Source organism: Chelmon rostratus, chromosome 15, assembly GCF_017976325.1.
Source record: "Chelmon rostratus isolate fCheRos1 chromosome 15, fCheRos1.pri, whole genome shotgun sequence".
Classification (NCBI taxonomy): domain Eukaryota; kingdom Metazoa; phylum Chordata; class Actinopteri; order Chaetodontiformes; family Chaetodontidae; genus Chelmon; species Chelmon rostratus.
This window is the reverse complement of record NC_055672.1, coordinates 25,668,634-25,690,901: the sequence shown is the minus strand read 5'-3', so window position 1 is coordinate 25,690,901 and position 22,268 is coordinate 25,668,634. Positions and strand designations below refer to the sequence as shown.

The 22,268-nt window shown below is 40.3% G+C and overlaps 1 protein-coding gene across 2 annotated transcripts in view; it reads left to right on the top strand.

Annotated features, from left to right (window-relative positions):
• Window positions 1-21,625, top strand: part of gabrb1 (gamma-aminobutyric acid type A receptor subunit beta1) — a 64,634-nt gene extending 43,009 nt beyond the window's left edge. Inside the window, exons 5-9 of one of the 2 annotated variants that reach the window (XM_041953259.1) lie at window positions 679-761; window positions 8,104-8,247; window positions 12,905-13,057; window positions 19,476-19,723; window positions 21,284-21,625. In XM_041953259.1, coding sequence (XP_041809193.1) covers window positions 679-761; window positions 8,104-8,247; window positions 12,905-13,057; window positions 19,476-19,723; window positions 21,284-21,625 — 970 coding nt within the window. Of the gene's footprint in view, window positions 1-678; window positions 762-8,103; window positions 8,248-12,904; window positions 13,058-19,475; window positions 19,730-21,283 lie in introns of both variants that reach the window. The other variant, XM_041953258.1, reaches the window with a different exon arrangement.
• Window positions 21,626-22,268: the final 643 nt, after the last annotated feature.

Genomic DNA, 22,268 nt, shown 5'->3' with positions numbered 1-22,268 from the left:
ATGTGGCCACAACCAGGCTTTTGTTCCAGGAGACCAACACACTAAACGACTACATCCTCTCTCACTCTCGCCAAGAAGTGTTAGTGGCTCTCATCAACACAGAGCTCAGAAATTAAAGAAAAAAAGACTCAATCTCTAATTCTTTCCTAAACTGTCAAGCTGGAGTGTTTCCTCTTTCAGATGTAAGACTTCAAAGGGGGGGAAGTCGCGGGTTTCACCCGATTGCCTGGATTTTAGTGTTAATTCTTAATTACTCATAGCTGTAATTAAGATTGAACACAAGGCTTTTCTCCCCTGCAGTCGTGACTTCAGCAGTGCAAAGGCAATTATGGGAAAGAAACAGATAGTTCAGTTCCAGTCCAGATGTAAAAGGATTTGTGTGATTGAAGGCTGAGTAGGTAGGAAGTGTACTGTGGAATTCAGCGTGTGTTAGAGGTAAACTGTATTTTTCATTCTTTTATAAAGTAAAGTGTTGCACCCAGGCATCAGGAAATGAAATGTTTTCCTCCTTTGAAACTTGTATGCTGAATGCATTATGGTGGGGTCTGAATCTGTGCATATTAATGAGGATTTGGGGTTGTGGAAGTGCAGTAATGTAACGCTGCAGTAGTTCATTAGAGCACATGAGGGATTTGTCATCAGTTATCAATATATTTCTTCAAATATTTTCTCTTTTAGGATCACGACGACAGCTGCCTGCATGATGGACCTGCGCAGATACCCACTGGATGAGCAGAACTGCACCTTGGAGATTGAGAGCTGTAAGTGGCACTGAGCTTGTGTATGTGTTTGTATTTGCATCAATGTTATAGCCCCAACACAAAGTTTGGCCTCAGGTACCAAGTATACTTAAAGTCTCTTTCACAGGAAAACAAACAATACAATGTTGCATTTCACTTCTGGTCCATTTTTTGTTCTGACTGACTGCAGAGGAGTAAAAATAAAGTCATATGGATTTACAGGTAACTCATTCATTGGACAGTTTTGTTGGTCTCATCAGGCATCAGGCTAGGCTGGTGACTGACAGCACGTCACGCTGCACTTTACTGAACCTAAACTTCTTTATCTCCTGTGGTGTCCCAAAGAGCTCACCCCCCCCCAAAAAAAAGAAATATTATGCATATTATTAATCCAGATTGTACCTTCACTCAGAATAGAAGATGAATCCTGCACACAGTTGTCAATAAATAAGATACAACATGTTAAGCAAATTAATATCAAACCTTTAAAGGAAATACAGTTAGATCTTCAAATCCGTCTCCCTCTAGCCTAGAAAAGTGTCTCTGGAAAGTTCAGAGCACAGCACCTATAGTCAGCTTGGTGTGGGAGACCCAGAATCCCAGCAAAAAGCCCAAGGCAAAGCTTCAAAGCCAGGGAATAGCATGACATGACTGAAAACCCTGAAGTGTGATTTGGTGGATAAAGATTGGTAGAATATGTTTTTATTTTTTTACAATGGCCCATGCCCTGTTCTGTGGGTGATGACTGGCCAGGATTAGACTGATGTGTTGTCCCGTTACGTTGTTAATTGCAACTCTACAAAATTAATGCAACCATTAATGTTTGTGCATATTTCCGGAGTAAGGAGGATCCTTAAGTTTGCGATTTAATTTCAAGAATGAATAGTTCAGCCTGGTTTCAAATCCAGGGCATCAAATACCAACCTGTTGTCTCAACCCTCAATGTATCATACAGATGCACGAGGTTCCCTTTAGTGTCTGTATGAGATGCAGCAGGCTTTCAACAAACCTGTGAAGTAGTAAAAAGAGCAAGAAAGTCTACAAATGGGAATGAGAACAAGTTGAATAGCTACGTATCTGGATTATTGGGAAGAGAAAACACCAAAATTGGAAAGGAAAGTAAAAGTTGGATAAATTATTTTCCTTCCTGTCAGCAAAGCACTGATAGTGTTGCATTATACAGTATATTGAAGAGACAACTTCTGTGGGGATAAACAAACTAAATATGGGTCAGTATTGACATGACACTTGTCAGCCTTGCTGTAAAATCAGCTGTTCCCTGGGACAGCATTTTATCACCAGAATAATGCCTTGAAGGTTTTTCATGGAGTGGAGGATTGCTTTCGAAATAAAAAAAAAGCTCTGATGTAGTCTACATTGCAAAATCTGATTTAAATTCTTTTGTGTATTTATGGTGTATTTACTGCCAGCACAGCCCCCTCCTGGCCTTGAAGTACAATTGCCATTTCAAGGGGGTTAACAGTTGTTTAGATTATTAGTAGGTAACTAATCACATGCACACAGATATTTTCAGCAACGTTGCCCTCAAATGATCAGAACTTACAGCTAGCCAAATTTCATCATTTAATTTTACCCTCAATGAGATCATAATCAGCATATTAACAATAACAGCAGTCTGTCATTTAAAAAAAGCAACATGAAACATTCTTTACCCAGATGATGTTTTTAATTCATCATGGAAACGTGCAACTAGTAGATTTGAAAGCCTAACACATTACGCCTGTTTTGCAAAAATTGAATAAATTTAAATATAGATTTAAGACATTTAAAATATCCATATAACCATATGAATTACATAACATTTTACACTAGAGCAGTCACCAAACTTCATTCACCATCATGGAGCTAATGCATGAGATCTGCATGGAGGTGAATAAGGACCAGTTTGTCAAAGTTTAGAATAATCCAGCACAGTGAGATTCAGACTTCCATAAAGGAGACGAGCATAGCCTAAATGCACATTTGTCTGTTTGACACTTCAGATTTTTGATTTCAACTGCTATGTCTTTGTGAAATGCACAAAGGTAAATGGATGGTATCTGCATGCGTGGTTCCCACCTTGAGGCATGGAGGAGGTGTGATGGTGTGAGGGTGCTTTCTGGTGACACTGTTTTATTTATTTTTATTATTTATTCAAAATTCAAAGTACACTTAACCAGCCTGGCGACCACAGCATTCTGCAGCAACATGCCATCCCATCTGATTATGCTTTATGGGACCATCGTTTCTCGACAGAACAATCACTTAAAACACACCTCCAGGCTATGTGAGGGCTATTTGACCAAGAAGGAGAGTGATGGAGTCTCCTCAATCATCCAACCTAAACCCAGCTGAGATGGTTTGGACTAAAGTAGATTTTCAGGAAACTGTTTGGGACATACTGAACAGCAATTCAATAGCAAACAAGTGGATTATGCTGTAGGACTGTTTTTTTTTTTTCTATTGTCGATTCTTCAACACATTTTTTGTCTTCACTCTGACTTCAAAAAGGAGCAAGCCACAGATATTTCAGGCCTTTTAAGATGAAAATTTGCGCCTGTCCCAATATGTGAAAATGTTGGTTCATATTAAACTTTGCCACCTCCGACAAGCTGCTGTCAGTAAAACACTTGCACACACTCTGAAATTTTCACTCACAGGGACAATATATGATTCACACTGATTTGTCCATTGTGTTTTAATATGATGACTAATTAACACACAGCCTAAGTAGACAGACTTATCAGCCACTCTGGGGATGTTAAATTTCATCTAGCTTTTAATAACTTTAAATGCTGCTCTTCCACAAATGTCCCCACCTATTGTTCATGTTCACACAGTACCTCAGGTTACAATCAGTGTGGTAGTTCTCCCTCGAAAGTCTCCTGAGATGCTGCTGTATGGGTTTGCGTTCCTTTGTAGGCCTTTGAAGGACACATCTGTAGTTTTTTGACTGGTAGTTGAGATAACAGGAAGAGGTGGAGTTTGTGCCCTTTCAGTTTATTGGGAAGATTTTTTTACCTCTTCAGTGAAAAAAATGTGTTTTGCTTGACAATTCACCTGTGTGAACCTGTTTGAGCTTGACTGTACATAGTTATGTATGGGTACTTAGCTTTCATATGTGCAGAAAGAGAAAAGTTCCTCAGGGCCCACCTTAAATCTGAGTTAAACATGTGCATGTACCAGCAGGAGTTTCTTAAATCACAACTAGTTTGAAGGCCAGTTTTCAGCATATACATGTTTGATGTGGAATCTTAATTTTGGGGGAAAAACTGTTCGGGTGACTGGTGGTCCTGGCACTGACAAAGCCGAACCTGCAGTCGGATGGAAGCTTTCTGAAGAGGCACTGAGCCAAGTGTGATGGGTCTGCCACTATCTTACTGGCCCACTGTGTGGCTCTGGCATCATGCATGGCACTCACTGGCACTGTCCTGTGAGCTGCTTGGCTGTTCACATGATGTGCTCCAGACTGTGTTTGGTGTGGGGGGAGGATGCAGGGTACCACACAGTGACACGCTCTCAGCAGTGACTCTGTAAAACTGGATGTGACCTTTTGGGGAGACGTTCATCCTCTGGAGTAGTATGAGGAAGAACATCCCCTGCTGAGATTGCTTGATGGCATGAGGCCTGTGCACCATGCTACCAACTGTGACACAGTGTTCCTACGTCCAACTCTTCATTGTCCTTCAAGAGGCCGAGGGCCATTGTGTCATTGGCAAACTCGACCGGATTGATGGAAGGATGGCTGGAGGTGCAGACATTTGTGTACAGGGACAACACATATGGGGAGAGGACACAACCTTGTGGAGCTCCCCCTCATATTGGTTGTGAGGGGGATAGACAGCTGGCTGTCAAGCTGCACCTGTGTATTCCTGTTGGTTCAGTTTGTAATTCACTCGCAGCTGGGGCGGGCTACCTGCTGCTACATCAGCTTTGTGTGCAGACAGCTGGGGAAGATAATATTAAAGACTGAAGTCCAGGAACAGAGCCCTGACCGAGGTGCTGGGTGTGTCCAAGTGCTAAAGTATGTTGTGGTGGCTGAGGTTAACAGCATCATTCACGAAGCAGTTAAGCACTGTAGTGCCTCAGTGTGGCAGGGGACACATCCTGGGGCTTTCCTTGGATTCAGCCATCCTCTTTCCTGAAGATGGAAGGGAAGAGAGGGTGGAAGGGGAGGGACAGTGGCCACCAGTGCATGTGGTAGAGGACCTCTGAAACCTAGTGTAGAAGGCGTTGAGTTCATCAGCTTGTCCAGGGGATGGGGTGATAGCAGGGCTTTTCTTATTGTAATTTGGGATTGTCTTGAGTGTGTTCCAGATGGCTGTAGGGTCATTGGTGTTCCAGCCATGCTGCATCCTAGCTTTCTATTCCTTCTTGGCAGATTTGCTGGCCTTCATGAGGTTCTGTCAAGTCAGCCTGAATGTATACATGTCACCCTCCTGAATGCCTGTGCACTCCATGCAGACAAGATTTCCCTCTGGGAGTAATATTGTTTGCACTCTATTAAACCTAATACCAGGATACTACAGCAATGTTGATATGTTTTTACTGTATCACTGATATAAAATCACATACCTTCCCCCTTTGATGTCCCACATGCCACAGTGTCCTGGTCAGCTCTCATATATTGATTGCCAGGTAAACCCCCAGCCTTGTCAGTAGTCTTGCCATTCATTTAGATTTTGCACGTATAAGGCAGAATTCCTTTGAATGTCTGTATTGGTCATGAAAGTTTAAAGTATTTCTGCAGCCATCCACTCAAAGTACACTGTGATATCTCAAAACCATCTCTAATGCCAAATTTGGAGGTCTTCACACCTACATTAAGTGGATAAGGAATAAAAACAAAAGACAAATCATAATGAAGCCCCTCCAGTAATGAGAAGTGGCTAATTCCCTAAAATCCTGCAGCTGCCTTCAGATAAGATGGAGAATCTGAATACAGAGACTAGCTGGCCCAATTAAATTGGTCTGATTACTGAAAGGGCAGCGGGGGCCTGTTTCACTCTTGTTCAGGCTGTAGACATAGCCCAGAGACCTGCCAGAAAAAGTAATGGGAAGGTTTATTGTTGTTCCAGTTCAGCCTGTGGGAAGCTGGAAGATGTTCAGCAGCTGAGCAGAAAATGAGAGGCCTACTTTCTGCTTTATCAGTCTCACACAAATGACTCAACAGTGATTTATTGTTTCTTCAGTTCGTCTTCTGGATGACAAAGTTGTGACATTTGCTGTGAGTGGATGATGTTACATCTTGTTCAGGACTAATATTTCACTGTACAGAGTTTTTGGTCAAATATTGCTGTTGTTGTCGCTGTGGCTCACTCCTTATCAACACAGAGACAGACCCTTTTTTTGTTAGGTAGAAGAGTAGTTAAGCACTTAAAATTGAAATGACAGTTGTATTACAGTGGAAAATTACATCATGAACTCTTTCAGAGAGTGGATGGGGAAGTTGTATTTTAATGTGTATTTGTGTTTAAATGACCATCCGTCCATGTATTTTCTGGGGGGAGGGCAGTGTGGAGCATGATGGGAAACCTGCCATCATGAAAAAAACTAAATTGAATCTGGTAACTTAACAGGGACCATCATCACCAGTAAAAACTGTAACCCTTAAATAATACGTTTTTTTCTGGCCACTTTGGGACAGCGGGAGGTTTCACTCATTGTCTGCATCAGAGCACATCACAGTGTAGTAAGAGCATTGTTTAAAACTTAATGAACAAACACAAGAATGTTGCTCACCAAAATGCTGTGGGGATAACAGGCCAGAGTTTGAATGGGTTTGTAATCTGTCCTGAACATCTTGAGAATCATTTGCCTTATTCCACAGCTTAGTGACCTGGGCCTCACATCACAGTTTCTAAATGTGCTCCCCAACACTCAGCACCAACAGTTTTTTTAAACTGCCGGACTCACTGAGGAAGAGCTGCAGGCAACACATCTCAGTGTGGAACCTCCTAAGGACCTTCTCCTTCCATTCATTCAGGCCTGTGTGTGTCACTTCTCTCAGCTGCACTAGCTGTGTCTTGTGTGCATGGTGCACAGACCGCCAGTGCTCACTGAAGACATCCTTCAATACTGAGAATGTGTTTTCAGAAACTGTAGTAGACGGAACAAGTGTTAATCCAAGTCTCATAGCAGACACTACACCTGATGTTTCCAGCATTTTTTGTCACGGATCAGGTTCAGAGGCCCAAACGCGGACAAAGACACAGCAGACAGTAGCGTCCAAATGAAAATCTTTATTCACAATCAAAATGTTAACACAGGGAGTGGTGGTCAAAACTACAAAACAAAGCTACCTGTGCTCACTAGCAACTAGGCGAAAAACTACCAGAAAACAATACTAAAATGGAGAACTGAACAGGTTAACAAGGCTAATAAACTAAGGATCATATAAAGGCTGAACTGAAACAATCAACAAGAGATCAGAGCTTACTGACAGACAGAAATGGGGAATGAGAGGGAGTACACCCAGGGCTGGGTGGCGTGGCAGTGTGGCTGTTGCTGGCTTGTAATTGAAGGTGAGAGAAGGCAGTTTCCAGGCAGGTCAACCAGAGGCAGATGAGTGTGGCAGGAGGGATCTTCAGGCGGCAGAGAGGGTCAGAATGGAGGTTGTTTACGGACTGGCGTCGAGTAGTGGTATGCTGGAGTCTTTTATACAGGCTGGAGAATGCTTCAATTGAGGTGACCACTCCCCGCCGCGGCTGGAAACAATCTGGTGATTGGGATGAGCTGCACCTGCCCTCCACCAGCGTGGCAGTCATGCTCACACTGCCAGGGAAAGAAGGGAGGGAGAGGTACTGGCACTAGATGGTGCCAGAGGTGGAGGGCATGACATTTTTGGTCTTTTAAGGGGAACTGCTTGGTAACCACACACTCTGTTTCAATGATGGTTGACTTTGTTAGTGTAGTGACATGCTCGAGTAAGTGGGAATTAAAAAAAACGTGTCGTTTTCTGGATTTAAAGCAGCAAGTGAGGGTGGTGGGAAAGTTGTGTATTCCAGCACAGTGTCAATTAAAGAAAATCCTCTGTGGTTTTGTCTAGTCATTGTTTTTTTGTCATGTAGACTCAAAAACTCCAAACTCTCCACCCATTCAAACAAGTCTGTTAGGGGCATCTAGGCAGGCTCAATTTCATTTTTCTTTGTTGAATTTGCTTTAGCATTCAGCCTTTTCCCTATACATCTCCATATACAAACTATTTTGCTGATGACAGCTCACAAAATGCAACCCCTTTTGATCACCCCCACCTCCCCAGTAATGGGCCTGTTCAGTGGGGATGAAGAGTTTCTTGAGGTGAATCTGCTTGTCCTTTTGTTTCTGTTGAGATTTACTTGTTGTGTTCCCCGGTCTCTCTCAGATGGATACACCACTGATGACATCGAGTTCTACTGGCAGGGAGGAAGCAACAGAGGTTCAGTCACTGGGGTCGAGAACATCGAACTGCCCCAGTTCTCCATCATAGACTACCAAACGCTCTCCAAGAAGGCCGTGTTTGCCACAGGTAACAGAGTCACAAAGTATCAGTTCAATCCTTTTGATCTATGAAGCTTAAATTAAAAAAAAAAAATGTTTAAATGAGTTCTCTGTGCTATAACTGTCATCATATGTTAATTTCAGCATGTATTTGCATATTTGCATAATTCTATCAGTACAATGACAGATTCATGACATACTTTCGGCTCTGCTGCCCTCCCCTCTAACATAAATCATGTTTTATTTAAAAATGAAGTCCAATCGCTTTAACTTTGCTGTTGTGTAATCTACTATTTCTGTGCAGGAAGTGTTTCACTGACGCAGACGAAAAAAACGACTAAGTAGAGCTGACTGCAATAACTATGGTCAATGCATATTAATCACATACATTCAGATACCTTAAAAAACAGGTCCTGGACCAACAGCAGATAGCACTGAGAACATGAAAAAAGGTCCGCACACTCTAGCTCCCTTTAGTGCAATCTAATGGTACATCCACCAGTGATGTTTTGAGCACATGCTCTTCTTCAGACTGTCTGAAGACGTAACTGAGACAACTTCAAGAATGTGGCATATGGATGCTATTTTTAAATGCGAAAGTAGCAGATTATTCATGGGAAAATGTGTACTTGAGCACCATCAGAGAAAGAGAGACATGCATTTGCATGTAGCCTGTCTTTTGTCTTGGGCATGGAATTACTGAAAGTGCAACTTTCAGGTTAGCAGCTTTCAGGAAAATGATGTAGAAACTTACATTGAAAATAATTGAGCACGACATCAAATAAGGAATCCCAGTGCTAGTTTTGACACTGAAGTGGTTATAAATGTACTCAGAAGCACATCACGGACCACAATCTAATAATAATTACATCATCTCTACCTACATCACAGTTTTTGATGATGGTAATAATAAGATAAAAATCATGTTTAACTGTACACATTGTGTCCCTATCCCTCAGCAATACTGCTACCCAGCTTACAGGCAGGTCACCTCGGATGCTTTCCAGAAGGAGGGGGACTTAATAGAGTTTTTGAGTAGCCTCATTTGGGGGACAATCAATAAGATTAATTACGATCACAAAGTGTCTTATTATATCGCAACATTTCATGCAATTAAAAACAAATACTGCATTAGTGGCTAGGCCTGCATGCAGCGGCAGCAGCCTAAGGCTAATAACAGACATGTCCTATAAATATAAGCTATCAATACATTCTTATATTCATGAATAATACAGTTAAAACATTAAAGCACATTCTGCAGTACAACGTTAACTGCAGTTTGTGGTGCTGTTGAATTATATTGTGTAATAGTAAAAAATGTTTCTTATGTTTTGTCCAGCCCGTTTATATGCATGCATTTCACACACGGTTGTGTGATCACCATCACGTATCAGGCCTTGTTCATGTGTTTTTACTTCTTATGGTGAAGTTTTTCATTTCTCACTGTACAAATACCTTTGATTTATTTCAGTACAAATTCTGGTGCATTGTATCTCCTTTATAGAATAACAACCTAAGCAATTCTTAGCACACTCTGGGTTATATATGGACGTGCACGAACATTTATCACTGGAATATTGTATGGCTCGAGTGCACTGGAACTACAATAAACCAAGCACCAACAAGCACCGTGAAGATGGACCACTTTAATATCCAGCCACATACTATGCAGGGTATATAGTAGCAGGTTCCAGCTACTCCTCCCAGCACAACAGTAAAATGCAGAAGTGCCATGTTCATGGGTGTCCTGAACATGGTTCACCATGCTTTGCTTCTTGGCCTCCATCACATTTGGACCTCCATTAGCAATGGAAGCTGCAGTCCAGTATAGGTGCTTAATAATGGCTGGTCTCCACAGCATCAGATTATAATTCTGTATTTTATATATATACACGTATATTAAAACATTAAAACAACATCCAACCTAAATGACACTACTAACATCGAGATGTGCCAGATGTCAAAGAAATGATGTGCACAGATTGTGCAATGATGGGCACAGATTGTGTGCATGTGTGGGTGTCTTTACCCAGAAATTTCTGGCTGTGATGAGGGCAGACACTAGCATGCAGTGGTCCTTAAGAAACTCTGTGCTGCGCTGCCGACCCTCTACCTCTTTTCTCTGAAAACAAAAAACGTTGTTAGGCTTTTCACTAACTGTGTTAAATCAGACAAAAGAACTAACTTGTGTGTCTGATAATGTTAATTTACCGTGACAAGCTGAAGATCCAAATGCTGGTTAATTTTGTCCACGATTAAGGAGTTGGTGCCATATTTGGCACATTGGCCTGGAGATTCTGACCCAGGAATGTTAAAAACAGCTTAATTCAGATGTCAAAATGCAATTCAACCTGTTTTCTATAGCAGTGATCCAGGCTGCAGTCACCAGCTAATTTATTGAGGTCATAGTGTTGGAGTTGTACCTGACTGCATCATACCATAATATTTTGCCCTCCATGATATAAATATGTAGAGTGTATGTATCTGTTTACTACAGAACATGTACAGCTAATGCTAGATATATGGGTAAAATTACACTACTTGGTGTACACTTCAGATGAACAGATCTGAGATTGCACTTTGAGCCACAGTGAGGCACAGATGGTGGTTGAGGAGCCAGTGGTGAGAAGGCCTCTTTCTCTGCATATACAAGCACTGCAGTACTGGCAGTAATTGCATCTGTCCATCTGTCATCACTGCTGTGTCTCCTAAAACCTGATAATATACCAACATGACACAACATGAACATAAATTATAAATGTGTTAGCCATGCTAATAAGTCACCACACTATGTAACTTTACAGCTTTACACCACACCAGCATTGTGCCATGCATTTGTCATCGCTTGGTGATGCGAGTTTTGCTGATGCTGACAGGGATTGCTCCCAAACAAATGATTTAAAGGACACAGACAGGTATTTCAGCTCCACGTTCCTGTGGTTGCCACAGTGTGACTGACTCGCTCACAAACCAGCTTGTTCCGCTAACCTGCATGCTGAAAGCGTACAGCTAAAGGTTTGCTGTATGTCAACTTCAGTCTCAGTACCTTGTAGTCTGCATGCGGCTGCGTGCACCACATTCACATTTCGACCCCTGTATCATTACAGTTCAGCACAAATACACAAACCAGTACAGCAATTCAGCCACACCCTTCAGCTTTTTCCTAGGCTGTGAGGTGGCTCAGACTCAGGTTTTTCTAACTTTCATGTTGACATCTTTACACCAAACAAACCAGGGTCAGATCATCCAGTAACCAAATATACCTCGAAAAGATAGATTCTCCAAAATCCTTGAAAAACTGTTTAATGACAGATTAGATACATTTCTAGAAAAACACAATTTACTCTCAGACTGTCAATACAGATTCAGAACTAACCGGTCAACATCCCTAGCATTAACTGAACTCATTGAAGAAATTACAAATTCCATAGACAGTAAAAAACTCACAGTTGGAGTTTTCATTGATTTAAAAAAGCATTTGATACCATTAACCATGAAATATTTATCAATAAACTGGAACCGTACAGGATCAGAGGAATTGTGCTAAACTGGGTGAGAAGCTATTTGGAGAACAGGAAACAATTTGTGATGGGAGATCATTACTCTGTGTGTTCGGATATTGTGTGTGGTGTCCTCCAGGGGTCAGTACTGGGACCAAAACTATTCATAATGTACATCAATGATGTATGTAAAGTGTTCAAGTCATGTTCAAATGTTCAAAACAAAATATCCAGAGGCCTTTCAGTCCTAGCAAAAACAAAACACATGTTGGATCAAAAATCACTTTACATTCTTTATAGTTCACTAGTGTTACCCTACTTAAATTACTGTGTGGAGGTATGGGGAAATACATACACAAGCTCATTACAGGCACTTTTTATTTTACAAAAGAGAGCAATGACAATTGTTAACAATGTGGGCTTTCGTGAACACACTGAGCCATTATTTTTAAAAACTAAAACGTTAAAATTCTTTAACATTGTTGAGTTCAAAACTATGCAAATAATGTATAAAGCAAGGAATAACTTACTGCCAGGTAATGTTCAGAAACGGTTTGTGATAGAGAGGGATGTTATAAATTAAGGGGTGAGTTAAAGTTAAAGATTCTTAAAGTGCGCACTACACTGAAAGGTTTTTGTGTTACGATCTGTGGAGTAAAACTATGGAACAAAGTGTGTGTAGAGATAAAAACAAATATCTAACATAAGTCAGTTTAAAAAAGGTATAAAGAATTGATTCTCGCGAGATAATGACTAATAGGTATTTGGGTGTGTGTTGTGAATCACAACACTTTTCTCTATACATAATGTAACTGTCAATGCCTGCATACTGTGCACGTTATTTATTGTAATTGCTGAATATATGGATCATGTATAGGTTGAGGATGAATCAGGATGTTTCAGTCATGAGGGGTTTTTTTTGTCTTTTGTTTTTGTGATAATAATGTAATAGTACTTTAGGGGTAGGGTTTAATAAGTTTACACTTCTTCCTACTCCCTTTCGCTTATGTAATCTGAGATCAGCATGAACTGAAGAAGGTGACTTTTTTTTTCTTCTTTATTCTTTATTATTATCACTTTTGTCTGTTTGCTATGTCTCTCTTTGTTTTTTTACATGTTCGAAATAAAGGAATCAATCAATCAATCATGTCTAGCCCACTTCAGCCTGTACGTTGTCTTTGACAGGTTCTTATCCACGTCTGTCCCTGAGCTTTAAGCTGAAGAGGAACATTGGCTATTTTATCCTGCAAACCTATATGCCCTCCACCCTGATCACCATCCTGTCCTGGGTCTCCTTCTGGATCAACTATGATGCCTCGGCTGCCAGAGTAGCCTTAGGTCAGTGACATTTACATTTTTACAGATTAACAATTGTTTTTGCTGATTCTTTACAGACATTCATGGATCCCAGGCGATGAATCCAAATAACTTGGTGATCTGTAATTTATCCAGTACTTGTGACCAAATACCTGTGAAACTAATGACCTTCTCGTCAGCCTCCGCTGTACTTTCATGCCTGCCTGTCTACACTGCTAACATGATGAACTAAGATGGTGAACATTATAGTAAACGTCATGCCTGCTAACATCAGTATGTTGGCATTGTCATTATGAGCATGTTATCATGTCAATATTTAGCTCAAAAGTGTTGAGCTCGAAGCAGTGCTGGGCCTATTGATTTTCTTTCCAGTGTAACAGTAACAGTGAATCAGCACTGTTTCACAGGCTCACAGTGTCAGCTTTGATTCCTGGCTCTATTTGCTCCAGTTTCCCAAATGTAAGACTTGAGCATCAGGTGGGCTGGGGACTCTAAGTTATCTGCAGGAATGAATGGGAGCATATCCCCAACATGGATCAAGGGTTTCTCTGCACTTTTCACCCAATGCAGTTTAAGAAAAGCTTGAATTATCAATTATTTGTGCAACATTTTTGTTTTTATTTGTTATTTTCCACACTTTATTACTGGAGTGTGTATTACCTATGAACACCTATTACATCGGAAAAGCAAGGGTTGATTAAGTGCAGTGAACCTAAAGACAATCACTGCCCACAACATCTTCAGACCACCCAGCCAGACCAGCTGACTGGGTGGAAACCACCTCAAGAAGAGTTTACAGAGATCCACAATAACAGCTAACCTAACCCAGCTTGGACTTGAGGCTACTCCGCTCCTTAGCCTACTCCTTGCTAATGTCTGGTTGGAGGAAAATAAAATGGATGAAATAAACCTCAGGCTAACACAGGGACATGGGAGACTTGGCTCCACCACGACATCTTGGATTAAGCTATTGCACTCTGCGTGCAATCTGTGTTTTGTGGCAACGGAACGCAAGACTCTGGTAAGATGAGGGGAGATGGACTCTGCGTCAGTGACGCTTGGTGCTCAAATGTAGTCGGTCTGTTGATGAACAATGTTTCCCAGATGTCCGATTTTTAAGATGCCGATCATATTATCTGCCCAGACAATTTGCCAGCGTCACCAGGAGCAATGATACCCTGGACTTTAGAAGATGGATAGAATGAAGCAGATTAGACAGCTTCTAATAACGAGCCACGAACATGTCTGCAGACAGACAAGGAACGAGCTGGGCAGCTATGACCACAGTGTGTTACTGCTACCGGTGCACAAAATCGATGACATAAGACGCTCTACCTACAACTGACAACAGTTAGCTCACCAGTGTGGGAGCTTTTTGGATTCTGTGTGGTAAACACCCCAGCCTGCAGGAAATCTGACCAACAGTGCCCCCAAAAAGGGACGGTACCACCAACCTGTTGGCCCATCTCATGCCTCTATCACTCTGCAGATTGGGCAGTTACTTTGCCAGCCCTGAAATGGGAAATGTTGCATTAAGGTCTTAGTTGTGTTGTTTGTTTTTTTTTAAACATATTTTTATTGAGATTTTCACATTGATTTAAACATGGACAATTTAACTAATAACATAGAAAAAATGTTATTCCCCAATCTGGCAAAAAAAAAAACAAACAAACAGAAAAACAGATAATAATAATAATAATAACAATAATAATTGTATTGATTACAATCCAAGGTCGTGAGTTTCCAAAAAGTCCATATAAGGCCTCCACAAATGAACAAAGTTCCATCCCTTCTTTTTTACAATATATGTTAGTCTCTCCAAAGCTAGACAGTTCATCAGTTCCTTTGTCCACATTCCGATAGAAGGTGTGTCCATACTTCTCCAAAATAATGCTATTACCCTTCTGGCTTGTAAAAGCCCAAAGTCAATAAGCAGTGATTGCTGTTGAGACACAACAAAGTTCTCAGGGTATATTCCCAATAAACATATTTTGGCGTGCAAAGGAACTTCCCTTCTAACCACGAGACCGATACAGTGTAATACACTTTTCCAGAATTGGTGTACTTTTGAACATTCCCATAAACAATGAATTAACGTGCCTTTTGCTTCTCTGCATTTCACACAAATATCAGGTACATTAGGGTAAATGTGGTTCAACCTGCAAGGTGTAAGATAGGTGCGCATCAACCATTTATATTGTAGCAGCTTAAATTTGGTATTAACAGACTGGGTCTGAGCCTTAAAACAAGCCCCCTCCCAGTCAGCTTCCTGAATTTGCTCCTTTATATCAGTTATCCATGCCTCCATCTTTCTGTAAGATGACTCTCTTGAGTGTGTTAACATTAACTTATAGAACAGTGAAAACTGACCTCTGCCATCCATGTGAGATAGAGTCACTTCCTCAATTTTTGATAGAGGAGGTACAGAAAACAATTGTTTATGCGTGGATAAGATAAAATGTTTCAGCTGGAGGTATTTAAAGAAATGTTTTCTTGGAATATCATATTTCTCACACAGTTGATTATATGACATCAAGTTCTTAGTTGTGTTGTTAAAGCTAAGTAATGATGCTGTTTTGAGAGAGCCGGGGATTCAGGTCAGCTAGAGCTGTTGTCAGTGGAGTCCCCTGCTCTCCACGACTGATTTGTTTCAGACGACATTGTATTGGTGGCAGATGTTTGGTCTCGTGAATCTTTTGTTTATCAGTTTATCTGGTCACATTTTCACTATTCATAAAGTGTAACAGTTATTTTTGTATGCTCTCCACCTCCCTTCACAGCTTTTCTTAAATATTATTTTATAGATATTTTGAAAATATCGTCAATATATCAACAATGCTTTTGGCCACAACAATCATGCAGTGAAAATCTGATATTGTAACAGTCCTAGTGCAAGCCCAGACAGCTTACATCTTGGTGCTTGGACCAAATAGGTCATGGTCATCAGTCCTATTGTGAGAGATGAAAACTTGCTACTGAGAGCCATGACCAGGACTGAATTACACTTCCTTGGCCATCTTCTACCAGAGCTGTTATATAATAATAATAAAAAACAAAGAAATCACAGGCACCAAGTTCTTGACATAAAAAGACATAGAATGAACATAAAAATAGGTATTAAAAAAGGAATGTAAAATAAGATGGAGAATTAAAGTCACTTGAAAACAAGTAATAAAAATTAGATTCAAAAAAGGATTCAAAAAGAATAAAGAGAATGCAACATTGGGTGGAAAATAAAACCTACTTAATAAAAGTAATAATACTTTTTAATAATAAAATGACAGTACACAGAATGAGAGCACAACATTTCAAGTGTGAGGCAAAGCACAAAGGTTTCGGGCCTGTATCAGGAAAGTCATTGCTAAGGCTAAATTGAAGAGATCAGTTTTAACTGTCTTATAAAAATATGTAGTAAATGCCTTCCCTGATATCTATAAGTAAATTGCTCCATAGCTTTGGGGAGTAATTGACAAAGGCTGCATCCCCAATTTTCTTTCAACTGTTGCTGGGAACCTCCAATAATCCAGCAGCAGCTGGCCACAGTGGTCTTGAACTGAGCCAGGTCTCAACTAAAAACATTGAATGCAAATTCTTTTCAGTTATCAGATCATTAACCGAAAAGGATTTGTTATCCAAGTGGTCTGATGTTAAAAAGAGTTTATTTCAGCTGCAGGGCTTCTGTGACAGGAAAGTAGACTGAACATTGACAAATGCTGATTAGGATCATGGACCCCAGCCTCTTAGATTAACACGCACTGGACTGTCCACACTATAACAGGCTATGGACAAATGATTCACTGTGGCAAGTTTAAAAGCCAGTCCACTACAAATGTGTTCAGATCAAAGGTCATCTAAGTGACTTTTCAAACAATGGAATACCTAAAAGCCAACAGAGCTCCACATGGACATGTGTGAACAGATAAAAGCAAGTTCATGTACATGTTCCTTTACAATCTATGACTGTGTTTTAGTGCTCATCTTCTCTGTGTCCATTTGCTCTACAGTGTGTGGTTTTACAAACAGTCAATGTTGCTCCTAAAATGTATGGATTTTGGCTGATGGATTCAAATTTTAAAAATAAAATATGTAATAGCAGAGAATGTCTGATGTAATTTGAATGTAGCATGTTTACACCCAAAATGTTGTGTTTGTTTGATGAAACTGAAACATTGACACATTTATCCAAACTTTTAGTCTCATTGTAAAAGTCAAGGTCCATTACATTCACAATGGACAGGCATCAACTACAGTTAAACACTATGCAAAGATTCAAAAATAGGTTGACAAGGACATAAATGCAAGTATTAAAAAAAAGTCTTAGTTCCTGCTCATGAAACATGAAATAGACAATGTTAGAACATGTAGTGCCGTGTAAAATGTCAGTGCAGCATTAATTATTGGTGTCAATCAAGAGCAATTCAAATAATTTACACATAAAAAGAAAACGATCCGACAGTTCGCCCATAATGAAACCCTCTACATGTACTGTGTGTGTAGCACACAGCTCAGTTCAATCTCTCTCACATTGTGAATGATTAGCTACCTTGTTAGTGAGTAATCCATCAGCACTAGACTTATAACAAATATTTTTCAATGCCCTGCAAACTGTCATCACATCATCCAGGACGTCTGTCTGAATAAGTAGAATAACAGATAAAATGGTTCGTTAAAATTCTGAAATTCTTTCCTCGTGTATTTTTACACTTAGCACCCTTCTCGATGTGCCAGCTTCATGAACAGAGGGCTGTTTCTTGTCATTTGTTAAGTGTGGGATATGAAGGGTGGCTCCAAATATGATGCAAGGTCCTCCCTAATCAAGAATGCTCAATCAGCAAACACCTTATCCTTTGGCTCCAGCAGTGGAAACAATCCTGATTTTGATGTTATTTCTTTTGTCATAAATGCAGCCACCCAACCTGGTGACAAAACAGAAATTGCTCTTGCTCGTGTTACCCCAACTAAGTAGTTAATAGCAAGTAAATAACAAGTATTATTATTAATAATAGAAAGTATTGTTATTACTATTATTGTCATTATGATTATTATTGTTATCAATGTTCATAACTGCACTGGGTGCAGAGCCCAAATTTAAATACTAGAGAACAGGTGGATAATTGGCTGATGAGTCTCAGGTGTGCTCTGGTGATGAGGAGGAGTTGTAGACAGGTGGAGCCAATCTTGCCATTGTGTATAACACACCCACGAACACACAGACCACACACACACACACAAGGAAAAAGGTTGAGTTTGCCTTTGTGTGCAATAAACAGTGGAGGAGACCTTGATGTGAAATGAACCCAGCTGAGTCAAGACCTCTGAATGATTTGTCAGTCCAGTCTGTCAGTTTAATAGCTTGCAACCTTACAGAGCTGTGTTTACCTTCAGAAGGTGTCTTCATGATGGTATTCTAAGAACATGTTTTCCTTATTTCGGGGATCTCCACTTCCAACTGCAGTGACATAACTGTGACGACCACTCCAGATTGGTCTGTTCTGTCCACAGAAACACTACAGGGTTTTCCATTTGAAACTGATTATTGGAAGTATTTAGTTTGTATTAACAGCATCATGCCATAAAAAGAAAGGGACACGGGAGTTTGAAATGAGACTTTTGTGGACTTTACTGTGGCTTTTTTGTGGACATTTATTACCAAATATGGCTTGTATGTGTGTATGAGTTTGCTTACTTTATTTATAAGATGTATGTGTTGTCCCTGTGTAAGTCTCAGTCTCCACAAAATAAAGAGAAGGAAAACCAAGAGTCTACATCCATATTAGTGGCACTGAGGGGCTGTACTTAAACTCCACAGTGTTGTGTATTAAATGCCAACATTAGCATGTTAACATGCTCACACTGACAATGTTACAGTAACATGCAGATGTTTGCCAGGAATTGTTAACAATGGTCACAACTCAGTATGTTAGCAGGCCAAGATTTCTTAATAAGCATGAAACACAAAGTGCAGCTTAGGCTGATGGGGAGTGATTTCTTTCGCTGGTGTTTGACAAATGAACCTTTCAACCTGATGATAGTGCTGGATGAAAAGTCAGCAGATCACCAAAATCATTAAGTTAGATCACTTGGGGCCCTTTTTATGTCAGTTTACTTGATATTTGTAAGAGCAGTGGACTCACCAACCCACTGAGCTTCATGTCCCTAGAGCCACAGCAGAGAAAAACAGAGAAAGAAAACGTTAGTCATGATAATGGGATTGATCACCTGTTGAACTTGTTTACCTGTGGAATGTTCAACTTGTTTGAAAAGTGTTGCTTCATCAAATTCAGAATAAGCAGATATTTACAAAAGTCAATGAACTTTCTTGGAATCAGGGTTGTATATGATGATTGTTTGATGATGGCTAACAAAAGCCCTACTTCTTCTGTAGCTATGGTCCCTCAATATGCAGACCTCTTTCTAAATGTCATCTGTTTGTCTGCAGGTATAACCACGGTGCTAACCATGACCACCATCAATACGCACCTGAGGGAGACTCTACCCAAGATCCCCTATGTCAAGGCCATTGACATTTACCTCATGGGTTGCTTTGTGTTTGTCTTTCTGGCCTTGCTGGAGTACGCCTTTGTCAACTACATCTTTTTCGGTCGAGGTCCTCACCTGCAGAAGAAGGTGGCAGAAAAGGCTGCCAAGTCCAACAACGAGAACAAGAGCAGACTGGAAAGCAACAAAGTGCAGGTGAGAAAGGGTCTTTGTTAATGACACCGAGCCAACATCTGGGCCTGTTGGGCCATTGTCATATCACTGATTACAGTGTAAGGTTACCTGTTATGGTCTATTCGTGGGCGAGTTTCATTCACAACAATGTCACCCATGAGTAAAACAAACTACATTTAAACTCAAAATGTGTTCACGTTAATGCTTTTCAAGTCCAGTTGTCTCCTTATTTTTCACCTTTATCATACCGTTCACTCAGGCATATTCTCAGCTAGTATTGCAACTATATGGTTCATGGTGTTGTGAGAATGGTAGCTTAGTTCATTTTTGGCTTGTCTTTCCATGTTCTTTGAAGAACAAATAGTGAGTAGTTCTTTCTCCTCACACAAATGCAGAATGTATGTGAACATATAGCTGTCAGCCATGTGGCGTGCATGTCCATGTATAATATTTAAGAAAAGACTTTAGGCAACTTTTAGTCATGATAGAAGGTCTTTAGGTAGTTGTGTCAGGGTCCTTAACGTAAGAATTATGACCAAGTTCTTCCAGTTCTGCAGAAATGCAAAAACCTAAGAATCCCAACTGTAAAGTGTTCCAGTTCCAAATGGTCCCAGTGAAAGGCAGGGTGGAAGGCTTGCCTTCCCAATGGAAAACTGACAGAGGTAGTTTTGTTAAGAATAAAAAAAAAAAAAGAAAGAAAAAGAGTGAAGGTCAGACCTGCCCACTGCAACACCTCTGTACATCTGGCCAATCTCTACATAAAGTGAATGTGGTTGTTGGATTATCAGTTTAGGCATGTTGCAAATATTGGAGGTGTGGAGGGATGGTGCATTAGATGCTATTTGATGATCGGACAAGTGCTTCTTTTTAAACATACAGCAGCTTGGCCCAGAAGCGAGGATCTCCTCCTCCAATAGCTCACACACTGACGCTGTGCACAGTAATGTGCTTCTTCAGGCTTTAAAATAGACCACTGTTTTAATCTCCATGGCCCAGAACTGACAGCCTTCACTGCTTCGGTTACTTTCTGCCATTCAACCTGTTTCATTTTGTTGGTAATGCTAAGGCTTACAAATACTTCTACTGTCAGTTTGAACAACCATTATTTCACATTCACAGTCAATTTAATTGCACTTCAGCTGTTTCATAGATGCTTCTGCCATGTCTCCTGGAAAATAAACTAAATTCTGGCCCTTTATATGCAAACCAGGCAATTGGGCTATTGTAAATTGTGGTGGTGGTCAGAAGGCTTATGCACATTCACGCAATTTCAGGATGATTGAGATGTATGAGAAAAAAATCATGGGAACAGACATATGTGAAGTTCTCATTTATAGATTTGGCCCCTAGAGTTTTGCTCTACTTCCACCTCTTAATAGTTGATCAAAGGTAATGTAATCATGTAATTTCCTTCCTTCAAAACTAACGGTTTTCGTAAAAGACAGATATCTATCTAGATCTATATCCCCTAAATAGGATGCAGCTTGTTTTTAGCGGCCGAGTCTTTGACTTTGCTGTCTATTTTGAGTTTTGTCTATAATCTCAATTTATTGATCTGCTGACCTCCTTCCTCAGGTTGATGCTCACGGCAACATTCTTCTAACCAACCTAACCAGCGAGATGGGTGGAGCAGATATGATGGGAGCGCTCAACGACCCTCGGGCTACCATGTTCTCTTACGATAGCGCCAGCATACAGTACCGCAAGCCCATGACCAGCCGAGACCTGTATGGACGACCGGCCATTGACCGGCCAATAGGCCACAAGAAGGGTCGCTTGCGGAGGAGGGCCTCGCAGCTCAAAGTCAAGATCCCCGACCTCACGGATGTCAACGCCATAGACAAATGGTCTCGTGTCGTCTTTCCAATCGCATTCACCTTCTTCAACCTAGTCTACTGGCTTTATTATGTCCACTAGGGTGGCTGTAGAGAGCCTGTGTGGCTGCACCAGTGCTCATGATTTGTTAGAAAAGCTACCTAGATCTTGTACAGTGATAAAACAGAGGAGGAGCATTCAGTCAGTTTATATTAATCACATTTTGGAATGAGTAGAACTGGATGTCTTTTCAATGTAAATAATATATATACACACACGCACACACACACACACAAAATACAAAATATATGTATATATATAAAACAGAGGTATAATTTATTAAAAATCCTATCACTTTTGCTGTACTTATCCATACAAAATAGATATAGATTAAAATAATATGGAAATAAAGACACAGTTAAGGTATGGTATTGTATGGTATCTGTCCAGACTTACCAAAAAGTCTTTGGTGACTCAAACATTAGGGGCAATGATCTTTAGTTTTCTTTTTTTTCATACCTTCTGTTATTTCACTTCTTGCATGTGAATGGAACACAACTTTTATTTGCTTATAAGATCAAAAAAAGATAAAAGGAAGCCCAGTGCAAAACAAGTAGGTAACTTAAATACTTTTTAAATGATCTTGTGACTGAAGATAATTCAGCTATTTAAACAAAATATGTTTGGTTGAATTCCACTGTAATAAGGTACTTCTTATTTGGTTTAAGCTCTGACTGAGGTCATT